This window comes from Martes martes (genome assembly GCF_963455335.1).
Source record: "Martes martes genome assembly, chromosome: 14".
Taxonomy (NCBI): Eukaryota; Metazoa; Chordata; class Mammalia; order Carnivora; family Mustelidae; genus Martes; species Martes martes.
Window position 1 is genome coordinate 54014342 of NC_137902.1, and position 22077 is coordinate 54036418.

Genomic DNA, 22077 nt, shown 5'->3' on the forward strand with positions numbered 1-22077 from the left:
TAAGATAGATGCTATTAGTGTGCCCATTTTATAGATAGGGAGGTTCACAGAGTTTAAGTAGTTTGGCTAAGGAAAGCCTAGAGAGCAAAACCATGCTCTAAATCCCTAGGTCAGAATAAAAGTTTTCAGTGTGTGTATGCTAGGTTAAGTAGGATAGACTCTCTTCCAATTCTTACTTCTAGAGTAAAATGGAAAGTTGTGACCCACTTTTTTTTTGAAAGTGGTAAAATTCACATAACATAAAAAATCACTGTTTCAGCCATTTTAAAGTATATGATTCCGTGGCATTAAGGACATCAATAACATTGTGCAGCCATCACCACTGTTTAGTTCCAGAGCATTTTAATCACCCCAAAAGGAAATCCTATACCTTTCAAGCAGTCATTCCCCACTGTTCCATACCCCCCCATTCTCCTCTCCCTAGCTCCTGGCACTAAATTCACTAATCCACTGACTGTCTCTTTGAATTTGCCTATTCCAGATATTTCCTATAAATGGAACCACACAATATGTGGCCTTTTGTGTCTGGCTTCTTTCACTCAGCATAATGTTTTTCAAGGTGTGCATGCTACACCTTGGATCAGTACTTGATCCACTTGGATCATGTAGCATGTGGTTTCCATGCTGCAACGTGGAACAGCACTTCCCTCCTTTTTCTGGCTGAGTGGCATTTCACTGTACGGAGGGACTACATTTTTGTTTATCCAATCATCAGTTGATGGACATTTGGGTTGTTTCCACATTTCGGTATTATGAATGGAGCTGTCTTCAATTCTTTTGGGTTGATTCACTTTTAAAATGTACTAAAGTTTTTATTTCCTTGATTAACCTTGTAGTTTTATAGGGCATCATAGCCACTCAACCTGACCTCTGTTAATTTGTTTCCTTACTACCTTTTATGGGATTTATTTAATTTTTGTTCATAGTAATTTAAACCTTACTGTTGTGGAACTGAAATCTGTGCTAGCCTATAGACATACAGTTAACATGGTGCTATATGGAAAATTCAGATGGGATTATAGGATTTCATTAAATAATACAGTGAGTTTTTCATAATCTATAGCTTCAAGTCTATTTTAACATACAGATGTCATAGACTCCACAGTTTTAATTTACTCTATTCTTGGTGGCCCTAGAAGGAAAAAGAGAGGTCACTGGAAAGAGATAATAAAATCATTACTTGAGTTTTTCCATTGGATATCTTTACTTTTTGCTTTAATGGTTAGACTCTTCATTCTATAGGAGGTCTTCAAGTGTAAAGAATATAGGTTTTTGAGATTGGAAGAAAATAAGAGCTGTAGAAGCTAGATGGCTTTTGAAGACAGTGCTCAGACATAATTGGTATCCACATGAATGGAACGGTGGGTACTTCAAAGGTAAATACACCCATTATTTTTCCATAGATCCAGCCCTTACAAATTTTGCACACTTACTGTTGTCAGGGCTTCATAAATTGAAAGGTCTGATGACATAGCCACTGAATTCAATGGTGTAATCCACAAAGAACATTTTTTAGTAAATCCCATCTCTCTTACTGCCTTTTTTTTTCTATTACTCATTCCTCTTTCACAAGGAGAGACATGTTTATGTTATTTCAAAAAGATTTGTGAATTTCCATCCTCAAATTTGTGGGAATTACTAAGAGACTTAAACACCTCTTATTTAATTCAGTTTTAAAACAGTTTGAATGCCTCCTTTGTGCAAGGTGTTTTGGGAGGCTGTGCAAATTGGTACAGAAAGGAACATTAAATCTTTTTGCTTATTTATATGAAGAGATACTACTCAGTGCAGGAGGCATGGGAGAGAGGCCATGTATTAAAGATACATTCAACTTTCTTTGTATGATTTCATGTAGTTTAATCAGAGATTCCTTCCCTTAAACTGACTGAATGTGAAGCCTGACATTTAAAAGGATGGAACCACTTAGATCAGATTTTTCTTTTGGAGACTTTGAGCTGGGACACTGTACGTTCACTTAGTGATGCATCCTTGGGTTTGGTAAAGCATGACTGGGTGAGGAATTTGTGGCAGTGTTGTACTCATTACTTAGTAGTCACCTGTTGCTAAGATTTAAGTATTGAAGAAAGTGGCTCTTCTGTTCTGTCTGGTACCGTCACATGAGCTTCCATCCTTGCCCCTCTAAGAATGGCTTCCTCATATTTTGCTGAGAACACAAAATCAACTCAGCGGCTTCCTTCCTTTTTCCCCTCACAGTCTACCTGTTCTCATCACCCTACCCCACTTAATTTCATTCTCTTTCTGAAGAATGGCATACATTATCTATGATGAGGCTATAATCTCTTATCCTGCTCTCATTCCTTCTTACCTCCTCAAAGACCTGCCTCCATCAGCTATTCCCCCTTGCAGTGCATTGCTAGTCTTCTTTTCCCTCAGGCATTTTTCAGATGCCCTGCCTGTGAGGCATAGTAGACTCTAGGACTTCCATCTCGAGGAGGCAGATGTCAGTTAGAGTACACTGGGGTAAGGGCTGTGGTTGAGATTCTCGGGGCGTGTAGACAGGCATCAAAACTCTGCTCATGTGTGGGCAAGTTCTGTAAAGGAAGGCTTCACAGAGGAGGTTTCTCTGCTGAATAAGGAGTTGGCAGGCCAAGAGAGTAGCATTTTAGGAAAAGGGAATAAGTAGCAAGTGCAGATCTAGAAGCACTATTATATGCCATGTAAAGGAAGCTGGATTTTCATTTGGTCATTTGTTTATTCAGCATGAATTTATTGAGTGCCTGTTGTTTGCCAGGCACTGTGGTAAGGCTGTGAATACAGAATGGTGAATAAAGCCAGGCGTGGTCATTATCCCTACGTTGTATACGGACTAATGGAGGAACATTTGCTAACAAATGTATAGTGGACCCTTGAACAACATGGGTTTGAACTGCACTAGTCCACTTATATGCACATTTTTCTTTTTTTTTTTAATATTTTATTTATTTATTTGACAGAGATCACAAGTAGGCAGAGAAGCAGGCAGAGAGAGAGGAGGAAACAGGCTCCCCGCTGAGCAGAGAGCCCGATGCAGGACTTGATCCCAGGACCCTGAGATCATGACCTGAGCCAAAAGCAGAGGCTTTAACCCACTGAACCACCCAGGCACCCCCATTTTTTCAATAAATACAGTATAGTACTATCAATCTATTTTCCTTAGGATGTTCTTAATATTTTCTTTTCTCTAGCTTAGTTTATTGTAGGAATACAGTATATAATACATATAACATACAAAATACGTGTTAATCAACTCTTTATGTTCTCAGTAAGGCTTCCCATCAACTGTAGGCTGTCAATAGTTAAGTTTTAGGGAACTCAAAAGTTAGCCATGGATTTTCAACTGCATAGGGGTCAGTGCCCTTAACCCTTGCATTGTTAAAGGGTCAACTGTAATTGCAAACTGTGATAACGATGAAGCAGAGGGAAAATGGTGCTCTGTTACAAGAACTATCATAGCAGTGTAGACTGGGGAGAGGGCAGGGTCAAGGAAAGCCTTTCTCAGGAATCAATATTGAATTGAGATCCAAAGATGTGAGAGTTTGCCAGCAAAGGAGAGGTGGGAACCCACCTGTTTGTTGTTCTAGGCAAAAGAAAATACAGAGCAAAAGCCCTGAGGCAAGAAAAAGTCTAGCAAATTCCAGATATGGGTGAGGTTTAATGAGGAAGAGGTAAGAGGTAGGGTAACGTGAGAGGGCCACATGAAGGAATTAGAGGGGCTTGGACTGGTAGTGGCACTAGATAAAAGAATGAAGATTAAACAAGAAGAGATCCATACCAAGATAAATCTGAAATGGAAATGCAGAGCACCAAAGACAGAAGATCTTAAAAAGAAGTCACCCACAAAGGGGTGGCAGTTATAAGGAACTCTGAGTAGCAATAGTGGAAGTCAAAAGATAGCAGAACATTTTCTACAGAAAATAATGGTGAATCTGGAATTGTGTACTCAGAAAAAAAAATCTTTAAGAACAAAGGTGAAGTGTGGGCACCTGGGTGGTACAGTCAGTTAAGCATCCAACTCTTGGTTTTGGCTCAGGTCAGTCCTGAGATTGAGCACCGCATCAGGCTCAGTACTCAGTGTGGAATCTGTTGGAGATTTTCTCCCCCTCTCCCATCCTGTTCATGCTCTCTCTCTCTCAGATCTTTTAAAAAATGAACAAAGGTGAAATGAAGACTGTTACAGATGAACAAAAACTCCGAGAATTTATAACTGTGAGATGTCTACAGTTAAATAATGTATAAAGGATATATTTCAAGAAAAGGAAAATGAATCCAGAATGTTTGAGGTGCAGGAAGGTTAGTTTGAAATGTAGAAAAGAATGGTAAATACATAAAATGCAGACATTGTCTATACAAAATAATTATAGTGGGGAGAGCTTTTTAAAAACATAGAGCTAAAACTAAATAAATATTTAAAAAAGAGAACATTAGTCAGTTAACGTCAGCTAAGAGCACTGCAAGTCAAGACTGAGGAGAATTCTGGAGTTGAAGTATTCTAATTTTCTTTTTTAAATTATTTGGGGGGATGGTGTTAAGATATTTCTTAACTTTGTTAAGCTATATGCATACAGTAAAAATTTAAAAGTAAACCTAAAAGGACAAAGGAGCAAATATTAATTTATAAAAAGGAGCAAGAAGCATAGGAAAAAGTGGGATGAATATTTAAACATAAGATGATAAGTCCAGATATATGTATACATATATATATATATAATATTTTAATGATACATGTTAATGAATAAACTCACTGGTTAAGAAAGATATATTAAACAAAATTCAGTTCTATGCTCTTTACCAGAGACACGCCCATTCATGAAGTTGCAGTAGGGAAAGGTATAAGATACAGTAGGCAAATACCAAAAGGAAGTTGGCATAACAGAATTAATATCAAGCATGTTAGGCTTAGCAGTAGAGAGGACTGTTATATAATGATAAACAATTTACCAAGATGATGTAATTTTGGACTTGTATGAATACATTAGAGCCACCTCAAAGTTGATTTAACCAAATTTGTATAATTAATTTTTTATTGGGGGGAAATTACAGATTTCTATTATCTATTTAAGATGCAGTGGCCAGGGGAGGCATCTCTAAGGGGTTGACATTGGAGTTCAGACTTAAAAGACACAAAGGAATGGTAGTAAGAGTATTTTGGGCAGAGGGAAGAGCAAGTGCAAAGACCTCAAGAAAGAGCGTGGTGTGTTTCAGCACTTAAAGACCAGGGGAGATAAACAAGGAAGATGAGGCCAGAGAGGCAGGCAGAGACTTGATTACACAAAGACTAGACAGTTGGTAAAGAATTTGTATTGTTTTCCTAGGTGCATCGATGGGGTTTAAGCAATCTAGTGACATGATCTTTCATTTTAAAAAGGTAATGTGTGGTAGACTGGATTAGAGGGGGATAGAATGCAAGTGGAGAAATCAGGTCATACTGCAATCCAGGCTAGAGTTGAAAGTAAGTAGCCAAGTTAGAGTGATGACAATGATGAAAAAAAATAAAAAGACACCATCCATTATGGTAGCACCAAAACCCATAAGATACTTAGGAAATAACTCCAACAAAGTGTGTGTAAGACATTTTTGCACAAAATTATAAATTATAAATAAATTGAGAGATTGTTCAAGTTCATTGATAGACTTAGTTTCATAAAGATAGTAGTTTTCCTCAAATGGTTCTATATATATTTAATGCAACTGTGAGACTACATATGTAATTGAAATGAAGAGCCAGGAATGGGAGGGGGAAGTATTTAAAAGTCATTATAGGAATCCAGGTAAGAAATAAGACCTGAACTAGAATAGTAGTGAGAAGAACTGATATGTAGATTAAAAAAGAGTGAACTTGGGGCACCTGGGTGGCTCAGTGGGTTAAGCCTCTGCCTTCAGCTCAGGTCATGATCTCAGAGTCCTGGGATCAGGCCCTGCATCAGGCTGTCTGCTTGGCAGGGAGCCTGCCTCTCTGCCTACTTGTGATCTCTCTCCCTGTCAAATAAATGAATAGATTCTTTAAAAAAAAAAAAAAAGAGTAAACTGCTTGATTGGGCAGTTTTCTGAAGGTGGAGTGTAGGAGTCATGAATATGATCCATTGCGACTAAGCTGGTTGATCTCAGGAATACAAAGATGAATTCAGACCAGGAAATCTAATAACATCCAACTCAATAGATCATATTTAAAAATAATATCTAAATACATGTCTAAGAGGTTTTGATGAAATTCAGCCTACTTTTTTCATTAAAAACTTCCAGAAAATAGAAAGATATTGTCTAATATAATAAATATCTATCTTAAGGCAGAAGCTAGCAATCCTATTGAATGGTTATTCATTGGGTTTATCATCGCCGTTATTATCAGAAATAAAGCATGATTGCCTGTAATAACCATTACTCTTAAACACATTGTTCAGAAAGTTTACATTAAATCCTAAACTATAAAACAGAGGGCAGTTGAAGACAAAAATTGCCATTGAGGATAACATTATAGTCTACTAAAAAAGCTCTACAATTGATAAGACATCAGTTAAAGTGCTAATAAGTGGTTGGACAAAAATAAATACCCCAAAATAAATAATTTAGTACTAACAAAGTAAACACCATAAGAGATACAGAAATGAGTAAAATGACCTTTGCCTGAAGGACCTTAAATCTCCCTAAGCACTAAACTATTAAAAGAAAACACACAAATTTTAAAAATAGAAGAAAACTAAGTAGATGTTTGATGAGTGACATGAGGAGTTCCCTTCTAGTAAAGCTATAAATTAGGACAAAATTTCCAGAAATCAAACTGGCACTTTTATTTTATACTTCTTGGACTTGCTTATTTTCCCTATAGGAATTTTTCTAGTGGAATTAATCTGATTTATGGACGGGTCTCTCTATGTGGGAGATATCCATTCCAGTATTGCATGTAGCAGTATATGCAGGAAACATTCTAGAGAAACATCATGATGGGGCACCTGGGTGATTCAGTGGGTTGGGCCTCTGCCTTCAGCTCAGGTCATGATCTCAGGGTCCTGGGATCTAGTCCTGTATTAGGCTCTCTGCTCAGCAGGGAGCCTGCTTCCTCCTCTCTCTCTCTGCCTGCCTCTCTGCCTACTTGTGATCTCTGTCTGTCAAATAAATAAATAAAATCTTAAAAAAAACCACGATGAGCGGAGTGGGAAATAAACTATGATCTATAGAATAGAGAATACTGGGGATCAGCTGGGAATGATGTCTGGAAAAATGGGAAGTATTCACTTTAGAGTATTATCTGATGAAAACAGATTACAAAACAATTTGTAGATACACATTTACTTTTCTCTCAAATGTGGGAAAAGAGAGCAAAAGAGAAATAAATCATTTAATGTCAGTACATAAAACTCTTATCAGTGGTTCTTTCCAGATAGCAAGTGATTTTTTTTTTTTTTAGCTTATCTGATTTTTTTTTTTTTTTTCAATAATGTTGGTGTCATAGCCAAGTGTTACACTTGCTCAGGTTTACTTGGTCAGGTCAGGGTCAGTAGTAATTAGCATGTGTGGGAAGTGGTAGCATTACAGTTGACCTTGCTCTGACTGTGAAGCCTGTGCTCATGCTGGGGCCGAAGAGGGGATTAAGGATAACTGGAGACAGACCACTCTTGAGAAGTTTGCTGGAAAGAAAATGAGAGAAGTGTATGTGTATGTGTGCACTTAGAGTTAAATTCCACAGCAGTGCAGCCTGGCGTATCTCTGTACCATCTTTCAGTTTGCCATTTTCCTTTCACACCCAAGCTGCTGCTGCTGCTGCTTCCTTTTTTTTTTTTTTTAGGATTTTATTTTTAAATAATCTCAACACCTAACGTAGGGCTCGAACTCACAACTCCCGAGATTAAGAGTTGCACGCTGTACCGACTGAGCCCGCTAGGCGCCCCCCAAAGTTGCTTCTTTTTGCATTGTTTTCTTTTGCAAAATTTTAGGCTTCCATGGGTAAAGTGAAAGTCAACTGGCTCCCTTTCCCCTGCACTGCCCCTCTCTGTGTTCCTCCCCAGTAGATGGTAAGCAGAACAAACGCTGCTGAGAGTCATTGTCTGCTATGCATATGATATGCATATGCATAGGACCCACATGGGTTAACAGTCCATTGTTCTTCTGACACGTAACCTAGAAGTTACTATGTCAGCGTGTGTAGATCTCATCAAGTACAGCTACATTTGTCCTTCTAAGACATAGCCTGTATGCCGTAGGACTTACTTGCTTAAAAATCTCCCACCGGAAATACAAATCAAAACTGCAGTGAGATATCACCTTACACTTGTCAGAATGGCTAAAATCAACAACACAAGAAACAGCAGGTGTTGGCAAGCATGTGGAGAAAGGGGAATCTTGCACTGTTGGTGGGAATGCAAACTGGTGCAGCCACTCTGGAAAACAGTATGGAGGTTCTTCAAAAAGGTAAAAATAGAAATCCCCTATGATCTAGTAATTGCACTATTTCCCCAAAGAATACAAAGGTATTTTTCCTAAAGAATGCAAAAATACTAATTCAAAGGGGTACATGCACCTTGATGTTTGTAGCAGCATTACCAACAACAGCCAAATTCTGGAAATAGCCGAGGTATCCGCTGATTGATGATGAATGGATAAAGAAGTTGTGTGTGGGGGGAAAGTGGGTGAGGGGATTAATGAGTGCACTTGTGATGAGCACCAGGTGTTATATGGAATTATTGAATCACTGTATTTACACTAATATTACACTGTAAAGTAACTGGAATTTAAATAAACACTTAAAAAAGGAGTGAGAAAAAAAATCTCCCATCCTTTCATATCATCTTATGAATTAATTCATAGTCCCCAGTCTGACATTCAAGGTCTTCCAGTATGAGATAATCTTCCAGTAAGACCAGCTTAATATTTCTTTTTTTTTTTTTTTAAAGATTTTATTTATTTATTTGAAAGAGAGACAGATCACAAGTAGGCAGAGAGGCAGGCAGAGAGAGAGAGGGAAACAGGCTTCCTGCCGAGTAGGGAGCTCGATGTGGGACTCGATCCCAGGACCCCGGGATCATGACCTGAGCCGAAGGCAGAGACTTTAACCCACTGAGCCACCCAGGTGCCCCAGACCAGCTTAATATTTCAACTTGATCTTCCACTACCTTGCATTTGGCCCAAGCCCAGGCCAACTTCACCACTTATTGATGATTCTTTGTGTCTTTGTTAATACTGTTTCTTGTGACTAAAACTTCTCTTCTGTTACTTCTCACCTTTTTGTGTTCACATGCTGTCTTTCCTTAGTGCTTTCCTTTCTTTTTTTTTTTTTTTTAAGATTTTATTTATTTATTAGACACAGAGAGATCACAAGTAGGCAGAGAGGCAGACAGAGAGAGGGGGGCGGGAAGCAGGTCCCCTGCTGAGCAGAGAGCTGGATGCAGGGGCTCCATCCCAGGAGCCTGAGATCATGACCTGAGCCGAAGGCAGAGGCTTAACCCACTGAGCCACCCAGGCGCCCCTCTTTTTCCTTTTCTTACGTAGACTGTAAGATTCTTCATGGCAGGGTGTGCTCTTATTCAGCATTGTATATCCAGCGCCTTTTATAATTCAGGTTCATAGATGTTCAGTGAATGCTTGCTATGTACTTAATTCACTCATTCTGTACATACACAAAATGAATTGGGTACGGTTAGCTTTCTGTCCTAAGCCCATCCTCCTAATAGCCTGTTCTCGTCCTAACCCAGCTATACTCTCTTCCATGTTTAAATTACCGGAAGCACCTTGTATCGCTTGTGTCATTCCCAAAGTCTTACTTTTTTTTTTTTTTTAAAGATTTTATTTATTTATTTGACAGAGAGAGACCACAAGTAGGCAGAGAGAGAGAGAGAGAGAGAGAGAGGAGGAAGCAGGCTCCCTGCTGAGCAGAGAGCCTGATACGGGACTCGATCCCAGGACCCTGAGATCATGACCTGAGCTGAAGGCAGAGGCTTAATCCACTGAGCCACCCAGGTGCCCCCAAAGTCTTACTTTTTAGTTACCTGAATAGATTGCAAGCTCCTTAATAACAGGGACTATGTTTGCTTGGTTCTTTATTTTCGTAGTGACTAGCACAATGCCTGTATACGGTAAGCAGTCAGGAAATATTACTAGTATGGAACTGAATTAAGATGGAAAAAAAAAATCCTAAACAAAAGCCTGAAATTTGCACTTTCTAGGGAGTCAGTGATCTTTCTGTGGCACAAATCCATATCTGGAAAGATGGCTCTGGGTTGCTTGAGCTTTGGAGCACTTACAGGCCTTTTAAGAGCTTAGATTTAAGGCATGAATAACTGGCTTCTGTTTCCAAACTCTAAGCACTATCTAAATGATAAAGCTGCTTTAGAATAATTCATAATTTTTCTCATAGCAACCCTACCTTATTTTTAATTCACTTATAAGGAAACAAAGGCATAGAGGAGTTCTGTGACTCATAGTCAAACAGAAAAGGATCAATGAAGTAAGAATTGAAAGATGGTACTGTTCGAAATATACGGACATATTGTTAAATGTAGTATCTGTGACATCAACCTGCCATTTAGGGACTGTACCCCAGTACCCTTAAGTTCTTTTAATAGAACCCCAAAATATTTGTCATCTGTGAATCATGTGTGCGTGCAACAACTGTTTATTGAGAACTGATTATGTTTCAGGCATTAATTGAGGTGCCAAGATAAAGCAGTGAATAAGATAAGCAGCCAACCTTTGAGGAATGCACGGAGAATCATTAACACAAAACTGACTCAGATTCTGGTCTCTTTGCCCTGACTTTGAGCAGCTCATCCTGTCTGTGTTTCATTTCCTCTTGCGTAAAATGAGAGGTTAGTCTAGAACTTTCCAAAGGACTTTAGTTTCTTCAAAGTCTTAAGACTGTGAATTGAACAGAAGTCTTAATTTTCCTGAAAGAGCTGGAAATTGGTTTCTTTATTCAGTTTATTTAATTTCCTTCGTCTAATATTTCTTGTTCCTGTTTCAATCTAGTTGAACTCCCTACTCACTTCCTTTTCTTTAATGGGGGAGAGAGAAAAAAGAGGCATCATTCTGCTGTGATTTATGTGGGTTTTTTTTTTTTTAAGATTTTTTTTTATTTATCTGAGAGAGAGAGCACGCACATGAGTCGTGCGTGAGTCGGGGGAGGAGCAGAGAGGAAGGGAGAAGTAGACTCTGCCCTAAGCCTGATGCGGGGCTTGATCCCACAATGCCAAGTTCACTTCCTAAGCCAAAATCAAAAGTTGGGTGCTCGACTGACTGAACCTTTCAGGTGCTCCTCTGCTGTGATTTGTAATTGAGGTGGATTTTGCAGTGCTTATGTTCAGACTTAGGTTGTAATGCTTAGAAGTGTTTCAAAACTTTGTGGTTCTGTCGTGGTGTTAATCAGAAACTTCAGCACCAATATAATGTAGGTCTTTGCTTGGAAGTCCATGTGCACAATTAATTAAATCCATTAACTATAAAATCAGAGTGATGTGCTGCATGAATATATTTCATTTTCCCCATAGGAAAGTAAGGACAAAGCTGTTTCCGCGAGTCATCCCTTTTTCCATCCTTACTGATATTTTATTGATTAGCCTTTCTCATTGCTCCTCTAAAAGGTATCTAAGATGATATTGAAAAAAAATACTCCATGATATAGAAAAATATTCGGGGTACATTAAGTGAAATAAGTTTAGAAAAAAGTTTTTGTCTTTTTAAAATTGATGTATATCTGTAGAAAAAGAATTAAAAATTATATAACAAAAGCTTCAGTGTTTCTATGTGCTTGGACAGGTTATGATCTCCTTTTTATGCTTCTCTTCATTTTCCAGTTTTTCTATAATGAACATTTTTTTTTTTAAAGATTTTCTTTATTTGACAGAGAGACACAGCGAGAGAGGGAACACAAGCGGGGGAGTGGGAGAGGGAGAAGGAGGCTTCCCACAGAGCAGGGAGCCCAATGCAGGGTCTTGATCGCAGGACCCTGGGATCATAACCTGAACTGAAGGCAGATGCTTAACCACTGAGCCACCCAGGCACCCCTATAATGAACATATATTATTTTGTAATCAGAGAAAAAATTGAGACCCTGATGTCAGGAAGCACACCTCTCTTCAGTGGCTTTCCACACCTTTGGTTTTGTCTGTGTCTCTTGCTTCTTACTGGCCCTCCTTGGTTTCCTGTAGCCTACGCAGTAAGATTCCAACCTTCCCTGGCCCCAGGAGCCCCCACAGCCTGGCTTTGTTCAGCCTGCCTTTCCATTTCATCACTGCCCTCCCCTTTCTACAGATGTCTCTCGAATCCTTGGATGTGTTGTTCTCTTTGATACTCAGTCTTTCAGATGTTGAGGACAAAAATTCTTCTAGAATCACCTTTCACTCATATCACCAGTATATCAGAAAAGCTTCCACTTCTCACCACCTTCCCCTGCCATCCCAGCCAGTGGTTGTTGTGAAGGCCTCCTAGCGGCCTTCCTCCTTCATCCTTGCCTCCACTATTGTCCTCTGAACAGCAGCCAGAGGTTTCTTTTTAAAATGTCAGCTGGGTCATGTCATTCTTCTGCTGAAAACACTCCCAAAGCTCCCACCTTAACTCTGTGAAAACCAGTCTTTACAGGGGCCTGCAAGCCCTATGTAAGTCCCATGGGACGTGACCCTCCCCACCTCTCTGTCCTCAGCTCCTCTCCCCCCAGCTGCACTCCATACACTGGCTTTTAACTCTTCCTCAGTCGTACCTCACACATGCTGCCTCGTAGGTCTGCCTTTGCTGTTCCTTTTCTGTGCAGTGCTGATCACTTGAGTCTCTGCTTACATATCAGTGTGTCAGGGAGGCCTTCCCCAACCACCCTGTATAAAATGGCACATGTACGCCCAGTGGTATTCTCATCCCTCTTTCCTGCTCCATTTTCTTTATGGCGTGTAGCACCACCTGACGTAAGTAGTATGTGTGTGTGTCTGCTGTCTGTCTGTCTCCTTCCACTAGCACGTAAGCTGCTGAAGGCAGGGCCTTGTTTACCTCTGTATACCTATCACCTGGAGCACATCAGCCCGTTCTGTCTCCTTCGAGATCTTATTCTGTAGTTCTCTCTATTGCCTAAGTTTCGTCTTCCTTCTCTATTGGATAATTTCTTGTCAGTAAGCATTTTCAGTTCTTTCTCCTCATCAAAAACAAACACAAACAACCTGTCCTCAACTCTGTATGTTCTGATTATCAAGACATTGGTTTCTGTGCTTCCTTTACCCCCTCCCTCTCTCTCTCTCTGGTTTCTGCCTTGGTCCTCTGTACTATGGCTTCCATCTTGGTGTGCTGGCATGACTGCTTCCAGGGAGGTTTCCAGGATGCTCTGACTGTGAGAAGTAAATAGGCCTTATTTTGTTCCTTTTCTTACCTTACTTTTCTGTGGTATTGTACTGTGCTGATTATTTTTTTTCCTCCTGTAATTCTCCTTTCAGCCTTTTTGAGGTCCTCTTCTGAAGTCTTTTCCTATTCCTCCTTACCAGTGATTTTTGCTTGTTCCTTCTCTGCCCTTGCCATAGGAGTGTCCCTTAAGGCTCTGTCTTTAGCTCTCTCTTTGGCTTACTGTGAATCCTTCCCAGCATGACTGCGTCTAGCCCATGCTTTTTTTTTTTTTTTTAAGATTTTATTTATTTATTTGACACAGAGAGACACAGCGAGAGAGGGAACACAAGCAGGGGGAGTGGGAAAGGGAGAAGCGGGCATTGTGCCCCTTGAGCAGTGAGCCTGATGCGGGGTTCAATCCCAGGACCCTGGGATCATGACCTGAGCCGAAGGTAGATGCTTAATGATTGAGCCACCCAGGTGCCCCTGTCCCATGCTTTTAACTACTGCTTTTGCACTCCTGACTCCCAAATCTCTTTTTTAAAAAAGATTTTATTAATTTGGATGGCAGAGGGCAGAGATTGTATGGAGGGAGGGGCAAAAGGAGAGAGAATCTCAAGCAGACTCTGTGCTGAGCATAGCCTGACACGGGGCTCAGTCTCATGACCTTGTGATCATGACCTGAACCAAAATCAAGAGGACGCTTACCCAAATCTATCTTTTGTCCAGATGTTTCTCTTGCGTTTCAGGCTTGTATTTCCATCCCTCTCCTGGACCTGTCCTACTTGATTTCCCATGTCCCATATTCAAAAGCATACACAGTATGCTTGGAACGACATAGCCTAACAGTGGCAATTGCTTCTCCACAGCCGCCCACCTTGGTCAGTGGCCCACCTGGTCATGAAAGGCACTCTTGTGAGTCACCTCAGCTGCTCTCTGTGTTTGAATGCTGCCATGTCTGAGGGCACCAGCTTCTCTGTCACACGGCTCCTGTGAAGCCATAATCTGGTCTCGGTTCTCATTGCTCCTGCCACAGTTTAGATGTCCCTCCTCTCCCCCTTTATAGCACAGTCCTTAAAGCATGTACTCTGAAGCCAGACAGCATGGGTTCTGATTTTGGATGTGCCACGGATCACTTATGTGACTTTGGTCCATGCCTCAGTTCCCTCATTGGTAAAATAGGGATAACAAGTCATGGTGAGGATGAAATGTGTTAACAGATATCGAGTGTTGAAAATAAAGGCCGACACTGTTCTGGCTGACCTCTGTATCCCTGGTCTGTTCTTCTAAAGTGTTCTGACTTGTGCTCGCTTCGGTAGCATATATACTAAAGTGTTTTCGACTCTGCTACAACGTCAGCTTTCAGAAATGGACATCTGACCACGTCATTCTCTTTTTAAGATCTCTGTGGCTTCCAGTGGTCCGACCACCACTTCTGTCCAGCTCGTCTCCGTTGTCCCTTTCCCCTCACTCACTAATTCACTCACTAATATTCACTAATCAGCAGTTTTCCAAAGCAGATGTGATCATGCCTGTCTTGGCATCTTTGTACATGCTGCTGCTTCTGCTTGAAGTGTCCTTCCTCACCAGTTTTATCTGTGAATCTTCAGCAATCCTTCAAGACCATGTTTATTTTTAACATTCATTTCCCACTTTTTTTTTTTTTTAAGTATGTATTTGAGAGAGTGTGTGTGGGAGTCGGGGGAATGGCAGAGGGCGAGAACCTCAGTCAGACTCCCTCACCAAGCACGTAGCACGACTTGGGCCTCGAACTCACAACCCATGAGATCATGACCTGAGCTGAAACCACGAGTCGGACACCCAGCTGACTGAGTCACCCAGGCGCTCCTCACTTGTCACTTTTTAACTAGTCACATCCATCAGTTAACCAGTCATAGCCAGCAGTTACTGAAACCCAAGTATAATGGTGTTCTGGAAGATAGAAGAAAATATAACATGTTCTTCAGGGGCATGCAGTCTAGTAGGGGAACAGGACAGAGAGATGTGCAGCAGCAAGGGACTGTCTCCGAGAATGCTAAGTGGATCGGCATTCCAGAGAAGGACATAATCACCGCTCACAGATACAAGGGAGTGCAGAGTGTCAGGGTGGTTAGAAAGGCTTCATGGAAGATTGCAGTTTGAGGATGGTAAGATCTGCACAGGTGGAGAGAGGGGGTAGATCCTGTGGCTCAGGGAACAGAAGGCACAGAGGTAGCAGTTGTCAAGCTGAGTGGAAGAAGCCTGATGAGAAGACATGCGCGTTGAGTGCCAAGGTCATAAGCCATGCAGAGTCACGGGGGTCTCCAGAGCCCAGAGCATCTTGAGGGATGAGTGTGTTCTCATGTTCTACCCTGTGCCAGGCCACACTGGAGCCTTACACAAAGGGAGAACTCAGCAACACCAATCTCATCTTCATTCAAAATTTTGATACTCTGTTCATCATGGGCTTTTTTCGGCATTAATTTTGATTTTTTAAAATATTGCATTAAAACATGATTTATTTTGGTTACTGCATTTTTTGGCACTCCCTTAAATTTTGTGCCCGAGGTCATTTCCTCACTTGCTTCATTCAGCCCTAGTCCCTGCCCTGTGTTCTGGTTCTGAAGTTTGGTGGAGGGGACATGGGTATTTACTTTATTGTTATTATTATTAATTATGGTTTATTCATTTTGTACATGTTCTTTGATTAGTAGACAGTATTTCGTAAAAAGCAATTAAGGTAAATTAGAATTTTAAGAAGATTAATTTGGAACTTTGGAGCCTGAAAACCATGAAAGGGAAAATAATCATTTGTGCTTCCAAGTCAATTTCTGGAGGACAATAACTTCTTCTTTCTGCAGTGCATGCAGTGCAAGCAAAAGGAATTGTTTTGCTCACATCCAAATGGGGGAAGGATCACTGGAGGGTCGGGGTATTAGAGGTTGTTGTCCACTTGGAGACGGACATTAAGCAACTGAGTTGCTGTAGCCAGAATGTTCTGCGCAAGGCAAGCTCCCACAAATGGGCCACAAGGGCTAGGCTTGGCCCACATCTCACAGAAAGCAAACCTGTCTAGCCCTGCTCAAGGAGCACCTGCTCTCTGGTCACTGTGCTTACACTGTGGGCCATCACACATGGGCCATGGTCCAAGAAGCAGTGGAAGATTCATGAACTCTCTAAACTTCTCAGGGCTACTTGTATCCAGGAAAGAGGTGATGTTCGACACAAAGAGTATTACTAGTACATCGAAAAACGTGAAGCCTTTTGTTCATTAGCGCACTCATGACTCATGGAAGATGATTCGGCACCAGGAAGTCAATGAGCATCGGCACAAATCAGAGAAGGCTGAGGGGAAGGTGGAAAGGGGCAAGCTGCCCCCAAGAGTGCCGCCAGGCACACTGCGACCGTCCACATATCTAGCATGAGCTGCTTCAGTCTCACGGTAGACATTTTGGCATGATATGGAGAAGCCACAGGCTGCATTTTACCATCAGAGGAGTGGGTGGTCAGAGAAGATGGCTGCTTCCTGAGGCCCCAGATCATGATCTGCTCGACTTACCCCTGCTGGGTTGCTGACCCCTCTTGTTGGCACAGCCAGCAAAGTTGTTCTTCAGAACTGAAGGAGAAATCAAAGAGTTTCCCAATCAAAAGCTGACGGAGTTCACCACCACAACGGCCTTACAAGAGCTGGTAAAGGGAGTTCTTCAGGCTCTTGAGCAAAACACCTGAACAGGATGAAAACTTCTGTGCAAGAACTGCTTCTGGGAGAAGTTCTAGAGTGAATGACTGTCGTCAAGCCAGAACTCAGCCACTGCAGAACCCTTACTGCTTAGAGCTACCTGGAGTCCACATGGGGAGGAATCACGCAGCCTGTGGATTTGCCTTTCGTTGTCTTCATCGGTATTCCACTTCAGCCTCTGTGAAACACTAGGGTAGTGTCCAAGGATCTTCTCAGGCTCCTTCCCAGGGAGCAAATGTCTTAGAATCATACCAGACCTCCTTTGAGCCTGGCAGAAACATATCGACCACATGGTAGCTCTAGGTTCTCTGACTGGATGAAGGAATAAGGTGCTTCCTTTGAGGCAACTCTGTTGAGCCTGGCTTCTCGAGCCCTGTAGTGAGATATTCTAAGCTTCCATGTTCCTTCAAGATCATGTTTTAACCTGTGAAAACCTGGCCCTCTCCATGTACAGTTGATCCCTCCCTTCCCACTCCCCACGATGGATTTCAGTGACTGGTTTCCATGACCATCTGCTCCACAAGGCTGTGAACCCCGGGGAGGTGGTGGGAACTGTAGCCTTTCCTCTCCCTCCCCTCATGCAGGGTCTTTACAGTGATTGGCCCAGAATAGATACTCCATAAACATTGAATCAGTAATCAGGGGTTCAGAGTGTACTGAGATTTTTGTACTTCTTCTTTCAATTTCTTCAGGCTGCAAGAATTAGTCGATCGAGTGCTGGAACGCTTTCAGGCATCTGGACTAATAGTGAAAGAGTGGAATAGTGTGAAACTCCACGCAACAGTGATGAACACTCTATTCAGGAAGGACCCCAATGGTAAGTCCCTCATAGAACTGTAGCATAGTTTATGATCGGCAAGGCCTTGTGGTATTCCTGGGGTTCAAACGAGACTGGCTACCCAAGACTCTCTGGTAATCTTCTTCCTTTGAATCTCTAACTTGTTGTTGTTTTTTTTTTTTTTTTTTAAAGATTTTTATTTATTTATTTGGCAGACAGAGATCACAAGTAGGCAGAGAGGTAGGCAGGGGAGGGGGGCAGCGAAGCAGGCTCCCTGCCGTGCAGAGAGCCCGGTGTGGGGCTCAATCCCAGGACCCTGGAATCATGACCTGAGCTGAAGGCAGAGGCTTTAACCCACTGAGCCACCCAGGCTCCCCTCTCTAACTTGTTTTGATGAGCACAGTGGAAGTGGACAGGGAATGTATCTAGCATGGGACCATGACATTCCAGATCCTTGATTTCTGTTGTACATAGGGTTGGCAGATTTAGTGAAAAGAAATACAAGAGGCCCAGGTAAATTTTAGGTAAACAGTGAAAAATTATTTTAGTATAAGTATGTCCCCTGCAATACTTGGTGGCTTTTTGAAAAAAAGAAAGAAGGAGAGAAGATTAGGTTAGTCCAGTGGTTCTCAACTACAGACAACTCTGCCCTGTGCCCCCCTCCCCCCAACACAGGACATTTGGTTGTCACACTTAGGGGCTTGAGGGTGTGTTGCTACTCCTGGCATCTAGTGGGAAGAGGCTGGGAATGCTGCTTATTAACTCTCTACAATGGGCAGGCCAGCCTACCTTAACAAAGAAGTATCTAGAAATGTCAGTATCACCAAGGTTGAGAAACCTGGTGTTAAGAGTAATAATGTTTCCTCTCATGGAATCTGAGCCTTATGTAAGAATGCCTTGCTTTAACTCTTCATTTGGGATGGTTACCTACATTTCAAAAAGGATTCTTCTTTTTTTTCCCATTGCCTTCCCCGCCCTACCCCCAAGTGAAAGCTTTTCCAGCACAGTCAGCATCATCTGATCAGGAGCCACATATTCAAATTACATGCAGTTTCTCCTAAAACTTGCTTGAAATATACCAGCACCAAAATCTCATGTTCAGGTTTTATTTCCTTTGTTTAGGACCTGACCTTGGTTTTAGGAAGTTTAGGTTGGAAGAGGACTCCATCAGGACTTGAACCCATAAACTCTTTGTAGATTTATACTTTAGGACAGGTTGTGTGTCCCTTTTGTCAAAGTACAGTTGACCCTTAAACAACAGTTTGCACTGTGCTGGTCCACTTATACAAGGAATTCTTTCAGTAACTCCAGCATAGTACTATAAACATATTTTCTGTTCCTTACAATTTTTTTTAAAGACTTAATTTATTTATTTGACAGACAGAGATCACAAGTAGGCAGAGAGGCAGGCAGAGAGAGAGGAAGGGAAGCAGGCCCCCTACTGAGCAGAGAGCCCAATGGATGCGAGGCTCGATCCCAGGACCTGAGCCAAAGGCAGAGGCTTTAACCCACTGAGCCACCCAGGCGCCCCTGTTTCTTACAATTTTCTTTTTTCTTGGCACACCTGGATGGCTGTCAGTTAAACATCTGCCTTTGGCTCAGGTCATGATTCCTGAGTCCCGGGATTGAGCCCCACATTGAGCTCCCCACTCAGCAGGGAGTCTGACCTCCCCCTTCTCGTGCTCTCTCTCACTCTCACTCTCTCAAATTAATAAAGTCAGGCAAAAAATATTTTCTTTTTTCTTGTTTACTTTATTGTAAGGATGCAGTATATAATACATATAATGTACAAAATATGTATTAATTGACTGGTGGTATCATCAGTAAGGGTTTTGGCCAACAGTAGTTTGGTTTTAGGGGAGTCAAAGTTATACACGAACTTCAACTGCATGGGGGTTGGTGCCCCTAATCCCCATTGTTCAAGAGTCAGCTGTACATCTTTTTCTTTCTCTCAGACATGTACCAAAGATCCCAACTGGAAGTCACTTAATATTAACCCCATTTGGTTAGAGCCATTGTAGGACTAAGAGATATGTAGTTGTCCACATTGTAGTTATAGTGTTAATGTTTTGTGATGTTAGATTATATTTTATTTAAGATTTTTCTAAATAAATCACTATTTTACCTTCAGGAGAACTGAGATCAAATTTGGTTCAAATGACTCAGTCAAAGCCTATAGACTGTTGTTTGGGTACTTAATAGAATCCAAAACTCTATACTTGTTCTGATGCAATACTTTCTTTTTTTATTTTTTTTGCATTTGGGTAGTAGTATTGCAGAAGAATATTTGGAATTTTGGAAAATATATTTTCTGGAATATTTCACATTTATATATATATATGTATATATATATGTATATTTATGTATGCTTGTATATACATATACATTTATAGGTATCTTGTCCACTGGGAACATTTAAAGGAGTCTGTGGTATTTATTTTGTTCTGGGTGGTCAGTTTTAAGTTTGGAAGCATAGTCAGATCCTCTGAGATGATGTACTTTTTAACATATCTATGTAAAGACATAGTTCTAGAACTCTAGAATATACTCTCAATTCTTTGGTTCAGAAGACATATCGTATCCAGTATCATCCAGTAGAACTCCCTGTGATGATATAAATATTCTCTACCTATGATGTCCAGTACGGTAGCCACTATCCACATGTAGTTATTGAGCACTTAGAGGTTGCTACGAGGCTGAGAAAGTGAACTTTTCATTTTAATTAATTTAAATTATTTAAATTTAAATAATCACATGTGACTAGAGGCTACTAATTTGGACAGTGCAGGTATAGACAGTATTTTATTAGACATTTAATGCTATCAGCAATACATTCTGAAAATGCCCTAGTCCTTAAATCTTGCTTTAGAACTCTTACCATACTCCCTTATTAACCACATTTTGACATAAAAGAGTTGAATTATAAAGGAATCTGTATCTACTAAATTGTGTGGGTCCAGATTTATATTCAGTTAGCACTAGAGCTCCGTGTAAGAAAACATTCTAGTTCACAGTCTAGTTATCCTTTCCTACTAGAGATAGTTTGAATGTAACACCTTTATTGAGATATAATTCACATACTGTGTGATTCACTCATTTAAAATACATAATTCAGGGGTGCCTGGGTGGTTCAGTTGGTTAAGCATCCAACTCTTAATTTTGGCTCAGGTCATGATCTAAGGATTGTGAGATTGAGCCTCCCCATGGGGCCCTGCATTGGGCATGGAGGGTACCTGAGATTCTCTCTCCCTCCACGCCCCCTACCCCCCAAAACCCATTTCAATCTTCAGATATCATTACTGTTTTTTTTTCTTTTTCTTTTTTTTTTACGTAGGCTCCAACACGGGGCTTGAACTCAGGACCCTGAGATCAAGACCTGAGCTGAGATCAAGGGTTGGACACTTAACTGACCAAGCCACCCAGGCGCTCCTCATTACTGCTTTGTAATTGATATTTGCTTAGTATGAATTTAAAGTTTCACGTCACTTTTTGGGGCACCAGCATGTGGGTGGTGCAGTCAGTTGAGCGTCCGACTCTTGGTTTCTGTTCAGCTCCTGATCTCAGGGTCATGAGATCACGCCCCACTTGGGACTCTGTGCTCAGTGTGGAGTCTGCTTGGGATTCTCTCTCCCTCTCCCTCTGCCCCTCTGCCCCAGAGGCACATGCCTGTGCATGTTCTCTCTGTCTCTCTAAATTAAATAAATATATCTTTAAAGTTTCACATCTCCTCTTAGCAGGGACCGGTTTTTAATTTGGGAAATATACATGGTTTTGGGATCTTTGATTAAGAGAATACTTTTTCATTAGAAGTTACCAAAGTGTAATTCCGGTGGACTAGTTAACATATGTTATGCTCAAGGAGTTACCGACCTGGACATATTTTACCAATTCTGACTTGGTAGTCTCCATATCTATATATAATAAAAGAGCATATTCCGGAATTGGAAGTACAGATATTTTTGAGGGTCTCTTGGTGGGCAGGAAAGGGGTTGATGTTTTAGAAAATATTCTGAGGGTTAAATAATTCTTAAGGGCGCTTTGAATTTTCTGTACCTTAGATTCTTCCCTGGTTGAATTTTTACTTGAAAAGGACATAGAATATGGTGTTTCACTCTTTCTTACCTGCCATCCCTTTCGTTTGAAATCCTTTTTCCTGCTATACTTTAAGGATGTCTTTTGGGATTAGCAAGCTGAGTTAACACAAGGTCATAGATTCACTGCATTTCTGTGTAGAATGTCTGTTAAGACACCTTTGATTGCAACTGAAAGGGGCTCTCTCATTTTGGGGGAGTCC

General features: G+C 41.1%; 1 protein-coding gene across 1 annotated transcript in view; it reads left to right on the forward strand.

Moving 5' to 3' along the window:
• ASCC1 (activating signal cointegrator 1 complex subunit 1) overlaps positions 1 to 22077 on the forward strand; it is a 97485-nt gene that overhangs the window by 47528 nt on the left and 27880 nt on the right. Inside the window, exon 8 of the mRNA XM_080822446.1 lies at positions 17698 to 17822. Coding sequence (XP_080678572.1) covers positions 17698 to 17822 — 125 coding nt within the window. The remainder of the gene's footprint in view (positions 1 to 17697; positions 17823 to 22077) is intronic.